Source organism: Mobula hypostoma, chromosome 21 (genome assembly GCF_963921235.1).
Source record: "Mobula hypostoma chromosome 21, sMobHyp1.1, whole genome shotgun sequence".
In the NCBI taxonomy this organism is placed as follows: Eukaryota; Metazoa; Chordata; class Chondrichthyes; order Myliobatiformes; family Myliobatidae; genus Mobula; species Mobula hypostoma.
The window spans coordinates 15483954-15492500 of record NC_086117.1 but is presented as its reverse complement, the minus strand read 5'-3'; the positions used below and the strand labels follow the sequence as shown (position 1 = coordinate 15492500).

At 33.8% G+C, this 8547-nt stretch overlaps 1 protein-coding gene across 4 annotated transcripts in view; it reads right to left on the bottom strand.

Annotated features, from left to right (window-relative positions):
* Positions 1–8547, bottom strand: part of setx (senataxin) — a 115710-nt gene that overhangs the window by 20506 nt on the left and 86657 nt on the right. For all 4 annotated transcript variants that reach the window (XM_063073485.1, XM_063073484.1, XM_063073486.1 and 1 more), the window contains 2 exons: positions 1413–1484; positions 887–1036 (listed from right to left, as the gene is read on the bottom strand). In XM_063073485.1, coding sequence (XP_062929555.1) covers positions 887–1036; positions 1413–1484 — 222 coding nt within the window. The remainder of the gene's footprint in view (positions 1–886; positions 1037–1412; positions 1485–8547) is intronic.

The window sequence follows — 8547 nt, the reverse complement described above, 5'->3', positions numbered from 1 at the left end:
CCTAAGCCACCAGGTTCAGGAACAGTTATTATCTCTCAACCATCAGGCTCTTGAACAGAGAGAATAACTTGACTCAACTTCACTCACCCCATTACTGAACTTTTCCCACTGAACTGGACTCGCTTTCAAGGATTCTTCATCTTACATTCTCAATATTTATTGCTTATTTGTTTCTTATTAATTCTTCTTTTTGTATTTGCACAGTATGTTGTCTTCTGCACTCTGGTTGAATGCCTTAGTTGGGTGGTCTTTCATTGATTGTTATGGTTATTATTCTATAGACTTATTGAGCATGCCCAGAGAGTTGTTATGGCCAGATATACATGTACTTTGATAATAAAATTTACTTTGAACTTTACTTGCCCAATTTGTTGTTTTGTTTTGCATATTGGTGTCCTCCACCCTGTTGGGTGTGGTCTTTCATTGATTTTATTGTGTTTCTTGTATTTATTGTGATTGCCTGCAAGAAAAGGAATCTCAGGGTTGTATACGGAGACATAAATGTACTTTTATAATTACTTTAGTTTGAACTTTAAAATTGATATTGATCTGACAAGGGAAAGTTTAACCATGATTTTTAGGTGAAAGTCTAATCGTAATAATTTCTGAGTGAAAGTGCTAGAGCACCCCACCTAATTATATTATGAGTATTTTCACCTCACTTACACTGGAGGCTCAACTCCACTTTGTCAGGAGCAACTGGGGAAGGCAACACCCAAAAATAAAGAATGAACTAAAACCTGCCTGTAGATTCTTGTATAATAATATCCATTATAGCTAACAATGATGCAAAAAAACCTTACCGTAATTTCAAACATGATTTTTTTTGGTTTCAGCCTGAACATTTCACAAGATGACTACTGTTGCAAAATTAATTTCCACTCACCTCATCTACAACAACACAGTTAAATGGTTCATAACCCAATTTTCGGAAAGACATTTCCAAAAGCGTACTGCCACTGGTACTCAAAGTACAGCAGATGATGTGTGATTCCAGAATAATTTTTAGCTGGATGTCCTGTGTTCGACCTTGAACCTGTAAAGAACACAGTGAGTAATTCATTCTGTAATACAATAACCTACTTCTGAAACTAAAGCGTTTGGTTGACTGCTTTATGTCTTGACATGTTCTTTGAGTTTACTTGCTCTTAAAATAAATTTTTATATGGTAAATAGTTTTGAATATGATAAGTTAATAAGCAGCCAATGTGAATTCTGAAGCTCAAGTTATAAATTGTGTTTAAGTTTTGCTGATACTTAAGCTAATTATTACAAGATAGGCCTATATAATAATTATTGAAAATTAAAAATGGTATTCACTTCATTTGAAATGTTTTAGTAAATGGACAACACGGATTGTCCTTATTGATAGTACATGCTAAAATGGACTTAAAAATTTATTCAGCTCTTGCCTCTTTTAGCTTGCGTCCAAGTTCCGCCCTCTTACTCTCCAAATTTCTCCTCTTTTGAATTGCCAGTTCAATCTAGGAAAGAAAATTTTGGTTTCTAAATGATATAACATCAAGCTGCACACACTAATGGCTTTACAGTAAAAAATATTCTTTTCTTTTTAAATCTTTTTATTAAATAAGTATACCAAAAGGTAAGCCATATAAACATTAATACAATGCTAAAATATAATAAAATTACAGAAGGTATCAATACCAAAAAAAATACTACAAACAATGTAATTTAAACATAAGAAACCAAGATAACATAATAGTATACTAAATTTTATATATATATCGATAGAAAAAAAGAAAAAAAAAACCCCAAAAAAAAACCCACCGTGCAACTAACTAAAAGCAAAGCAAAGCAGTGGGCTAACTTGAAACCAAACAGAGTTAAACTTAAAATCACGTCCTCAATCCCGACCTCCATTAAAAACAGTGAAAAAAAAACAAGAAGGGTATATATTACATTAAATGAAAATATCGAATAAAAGATCCCCAAATCTGTTCAAATTTAAATGAAGAATCATAAAGGTTACTTCTAATTTTCTCCAGATTCAAACATAATATCGTCTGGGAGAACCAAAAAAAGGTAGTTGGAGCATTAAGCTCTTTCCAATGTTGTAAAATACATCTTTTCGCCATTAAAGTAAGAAATGCAATCATTCTACGGGCTGAAGGGGAAAGATTACTAGAAATTTTAGGTAGTCCAAAGATAGCAGTAATAGGGTGAGGAGAGATATCTATATTTAATACCTTAGAAATAATATTAAAAACGTCTCTCCAAAAAGTTTCCGAAGTAGGGCAAGACCAAAACATACGAGTTAAAGAGGCTATCTGCCCCGAACATCTATCACAAAAAGGATTAATATGCAAGTAAAAACGCACTAACTTATCTTTGGACATATGTGCTCTATGAACAACTTTAAATTGAATTAGGGAATGTTTAGCGCAAATAGAGGAAGTATTAACTAATTGTAAAATCTGCCCCCAATCATCCACAGAAATGGTAAGCCCCAATTCCTGTTCCCAATCTACCCTAATCTTATCAAATGGAGCTTTCCTAAGTTTCATAATAATATTATAAATCATAGCCGCTGCACCTTTCTGACATGGATTAAGGTTAATTATCGAATCTAAAATATATGTAGGAGGAAGCATTGGAAAGGAAGAAAGTATAGTACTTAGGAAATTTCTAACTTGCAAATATCTAAAAAAATGTATTCTTGATAAATTATATTTGTTAGATAGTTGTTCAAAAGACATAAGGGAACCATCTAAAAATAAATCCAAAAACCGTAAAATACCCTTAGTCTTCCAAGTTTGAAAAGAGGGAGGAAAAAATATGTTACCTAAAATAGGAATCGCTAACTCGAATTGATTAAGATCAAAAAATTTTCTGAATTGAAACCAAATACGGAAAGCATATTTAACTATCGGGTTAGACACTTGCTTAAGGCGTTTCGAATCAAAAGGGAGAGAGGAACCTAAAATAGAGCCAAGTGTATAGCCCTGAACAGATTGTAGTTCCAATGCTACCCATTTAGGAATAGATAGTATATCCTGGTCAAGTAACCAAAATTTCATATGTCGAATATTAATTGCCCAATAATAGAATCTAAAGTTAGGTAATGCTAAACCTCCATCTCTCTTAGCTTTCTGTAAATGTATTTTACCCAGTCTCGGATTTTTATTCTGCCAAATAAATGAAGAAATTTTAGAGTCAACTTTATCAAAGAAAGATTTTGGAACAAAAATTGGTAATGCCTGAAACACATATAAAAATTTTGGCAAAAAAAACATCTTAACTGCATTAATACGACCAATCAAAGTTAAATATAAAGGAAACCATTTAGATGAAAGTTGAGTAATATGGTCTATTAATGGTAGAAAGTTAATCTTAAATAAATTCTTATATTTACAAGTAATTTTAATCCCAAGATAAGAAAAATAGTTATCAATTAATTTAAATGGAAATTTATAATATAAGGGAAGATGTTTATTAATCGGAAAGAGTTCACTCTTACTAAGATTTAATTTATAACCTGAAAAAGAACCAAATTGTGCTAATAACTCTAAAACAGCAGGAATGGATTTCTCAGGATTAGAAATATATAAAAGTAAATCATCAGCATAGAGTGATAATTTATGGGACTTTAATCCCCGAGTTATCCCAGTAATATTTGATGATTCTCGAATAGCAATTGCAAGAGGTTCTAATGCAATATCAAATAATAGGGGACTAAGAGGACAACCTTGTCGAGTACCTCGAAAAAGAGGAAAAAAAAGTGAGTTTAAAGAGTCAGTACGGACCGAGGCTACAGGGGAATGATATAACAGTTTAATCCAGGATATAAATTTCAAGCTAAAGTTAAACATTTCAAGCACCTTAAATAAATAAGGCCATTCTACTCTATCAAAATCTTTCTCGGCGTCTAAAGAAATAACACACTCAGGAACATTTTGTGAGGGAGTATAAACGATATTTAACAATGTACGAATATTATAAAAAGAGTAACGACCTTTAATAAAACCCGTTTGGTCTTCCGAAATAATAGAAGGAAGTACTTTTTCTAGTCTATTTGCTAATAACTTAGAAAAAACTTTAGAATCAACATTTAATAGAGATATTGGTCTATAAGATGCACATTGAGCAGGGTCTTTATCCTTCTTTAATATTAAAGAAATTGACGCTCTATTAAAAGATTCAGGAAGTTTACCAAGTTTCAGAGAAGCCTCAAAAACCCTACAGAGCCAAGGAATCAATAAAGAAGCAAAACATTTATAAAATTCAACGGTAAACCCATCCGGGCCAGGAGCTTTCCCCAAATTCATAGAAAGAATAACATTCTTAATCTCATCCATAGTAATGGAAGTATCTAATATAGAAGACATATCCTGTGAAATCTGAGGGAAGTCTAAATTATCTAAAAAATCATTCATATGTTTAGAATCTCGAGGAGACTCTGATTGATATAAAGAAGAATAAAAATCACAAAAGGTTTGATTAATCCCCACATGATCCAGTATCAATCGATCATTTTGGTTATAAATCTGATTGATTTGAGATTTAACATAATTAGATTTCAATTGATTAGCCAGCAGCTTGCCAATTTTGTCACTGTGAACATAAAATTCACTTCTTGTTTTCTTTAATTGGTTTACAATCGAGGACGAGAGTAGTAAACTGTGTTCCATTTGAAGTTCAGTTCTTTGTTTGTATAACTCCTCAGAAGGAGCCATAACATATTTCTTATCAATTTCTTTAATCTTGTCCACAATTACCATCTCCTCCTGCTTCTGCTTCTTCCTCAAAGCAGCAGAATACGAGATAATCTGACCACGAATATAGGCTTTAAAAGTGTCCCAAAGAGTGTTAACCGAAATATCCTCTGTATGGTTAATTGTAAAAAAAAGCTCAATCTGTTCATTCATAAAGTTAACAAAGTCCGAGTCCTGAAGCAACAGCGAATTAAAACGCCATTGTCTATTATTTTGTATATTGGCCATAATTTTAATTGAAAGCTTAAGTGGAGCATGATCCGAAATGGTTATAGAATCATAATCACATTTAATCACTGAAGAAATAAGACGAGAATCAATAAAAAAATAATCAATTCTTGAATAGGAATGATGAACATGTGAAAAGAAAGAAAAATCTTTTTCCTGAGGATGCAGAAAACGCCAAATGTCCGTCGACCCAGAATCAGAAAGGAAAGAGTTAATCAAAGTTGCAGATTTATTAGGTAAAGTCCGTAAAGGAGCCGAACGGTCCAAAGCTGGAGACAAACAGGTATTAAGATCTCCGCCCCAGATCAATGAAAACTCGTTCAAATTCGGAAACTGATTAAATACTGATTTATAAAATTCCAGACAGTCCATATTAGGAGCATAAACATTAACCAAAACTACTTTTTTATTAAATAGTAAACCACTAACCAATAAAAATCTACCATTCGGATCAGAAAAAATATCCTGTTGTATAAAAGTAACTGAGGAATCTATAAAAATAGAGACGCCTCGAATCTTAGCATTGGAGTTCGAATGAAATTGTTGTCCCTTCCAGAATTTAAAAAAACGTAGTCTGTCCCCCCTCCGTACATGGGTCTCTTGTAAAAACAAAATTTGTGCTTTAAGTCTCCGGAACACTTTAAAAACTTTTTTCCTTTTAATAGGATGATTAAGACTGTTAGTATTCCAGGAGACAAAATTAATAATAGACTCCATAAATCCTAAAGTCAACCCACAGCAAGGAGGATTGACGATAGGCTCGACCCACGAACCCGGAGAGGAAACAGAACATACAAAAGATACCGGGAAAAAGGACGCAACGAGTACTTCAATAATGTATATAGCCCAAAGAGAAAAAAACTAAAATGTGAAGCCCCTCCCACCACCCCCACCCCAAGACCCCAAGGCAAAATCTAAAGCAGACCCGCCCGAAAGAAGCAAGCGCTAAAACTACCCCCATGACTTCCGGTATACGCTCCCTAAAAAAAAGGTATAAATATGAAAAAGATCAGCTAATTGTAAAACAGTAAAAAAGTAGAGAAAAAAAGGTAACTCAATTAAAATACACACACAACAGAACAAAAGCCAGAAAATATATATTTAAAAAAAAACCACAATAAACCCCAAACCCATGAATAAACAAAACAACAACAAGAAAAAATAAGATTATTACCATAAACTAGTTATAAAAAGCAAAACAAAATAAAATTTAAAAAAACTACAAAATTTAAGGCCACACAGGAAATACGTAAAATGACAATAAGGAAGTAACCACCCAGAATCCCCTGGGAAAAGAAAGAAATGACACAGCTAAAAAGAAGGTTTAGCAACCATATTAAGAAATCAAAAATAAACTTTTCTGCCCAAATAGGGCACGAAAAAGTTAAAACCAACCAATTCACAGCCTCCGATCAACGGAGATAGTTAAAAAAAATAACAATTAAGATGTTGAAGGTGAAAATTGATCCAGATAACTCTGGGCATCCGATGGAGAATCAAAAAAACGAAGGACTCCATCTGACATGCGAATCCTTAGACGTGCAGGGTACAGCAGCGCTGGTCTTAAATCCATCTTATAGAATTCCGACATCACAGATCTGTAGCGAACCCGTTGGTCCCAGATTGGTTTACTGAAATCTTCCACGAATCGGAACTTAAGATCCGAAAAATCAATGAAACCTTTAGATCGAGCGAATCGAAACAGTCTCTCCTTGTCTTGAAAGTAATGAAAACGTAAGATAACATGTCTAGGTCTATCTGACCTAGACGAGTGTGATGGGACTCTGTGAACACGATCCAGTAGCGGTGGTTGGTCAGGAAATACAGTAGGGAATGCATCTTTTAAAAGTTGAGAAAAATACTTCATGGGGTTGTTAGATTCAACAGCTTCACGCACCCCAATCATTCGTAAATTCTGCCGTCGCATTCTAGATTCTAAGTCAGAGTTTTTAAAAGTCAGAAAGTCAAGTTTCTTCTTCATTATATTAATTGTTTCTTCGATTTTCCCAATCTTAAGCTCACTTTGTTGCGCGGATTTTGGAAGATCAGTTATAGCCGACTGATGTTCCGCAATAGATGTTTGCATCTTATCAATTGAATCGGCAATTTTCTGGAGATTAATTGAGATTTCCGTATGAATCAGGTCCTTAACAGAGATAGCGATTTCCGTACGAATCATCTCCGTAACAGAGGTTGAAATTTCCCTCTGAATTAACTCCGATATAGCTTTCAAAGTCACCGGTGATTCAGTCGGAGGAAAATCCATACCTTTCGGTTTAACCGGAGGTTTACCATCCTTGCCGTTTTTCCCGTTCTTAGACATAGCAGATCTAAGACGCATCCAGTTATCGGAGAGTTCAATTTAATTCAAAGTATAGTAAGAGTTGATACCTTAATGGTTAATTAAAGTATAGCTGATCATAGAGAAAAAAACTCAGAGGTAATGGAGCGAGTCAAGAACGCGACTTCACTCCATGAGCGCTACCGGAAGTCCCCTACAGTAAAAAATATTCTTTGATGGTATGTATTTACTACTTTGATGATCTAGAGTAATTCCTTCCCCTATTCCATAGATGACTCACAAACTTAACTCTATTGTCCAAATTAGAAACTCAGGATCCCCAATGGTTGATAACTTTGCTTCAACAATACCTCAATACAGCTGTGGACTGTAAAAAGATGCTAAAGTATGGGAAAATGATAAAGCAAGGATTTCAATGTTAATGGAGATCTCACAAAAAAAAATCAATTATCAGGTGATCTAACAACTTGACTTCAAAATTTTTAATTTTTTTTCCAACTCTACCACGCTCTCAATCATCTGAATCTTCCTCTCACCCAACAATACACTTTGTGCTCTGCTCACAGTTTTCTTACACTACACTAATTTGATTGTTTCACCATTGTCATGCCTCAAGTTTTGAACTGCATCCCTAAACCTCTGCCTCTTTAATCTTTTAAGCTACAAATAAGCCTTCCCATCTGCTGCCCTGTCCGAGACCTCAGACTTCATTGTATATCTTTTGAAGTATTGGTGATATACTCAGTAGGGTATTAGTATCTTTCTTTCTAGAAAATCAAAATTATAGGGTGAAATTATAGCTATAAACTTATCCCTCCAATGAAGGTGGCATTTCTTATCGTAGCTGAACACTGATTACTCTTCATTATTTCAATTTGCTTTGATTTTAGCTTTCAAAATCAACTTGATTATTGGTTATATTTAGTTCTTTTAGAGGCAAACGGAAATTGCCTAACAAATCCAACTATTTCAATGGGCTTCTGCCTGTTTATTGTATTTGTTTTATGTTTAGTTAATAAAATATTAATCCAAATTATGATTGATCCAACTGAGTGTAGTTAAACTCCTAAGTTATAAAACTCTGTATTTGTGGTAACCAGATTTAAATTCTGATCATTAAAAATTATGTGGTGGTCTTTAATTCAGGACTCGAGACATCAGACCAACACCGAACATTACGGTTTTCTTATACAGTATATTAATGATTTGAGGAGAACTTACTACCTTAATGATAAAAGTGCAGAGAAAGAGTATAACTGCATTGTACCAACTAACCATAGAGCA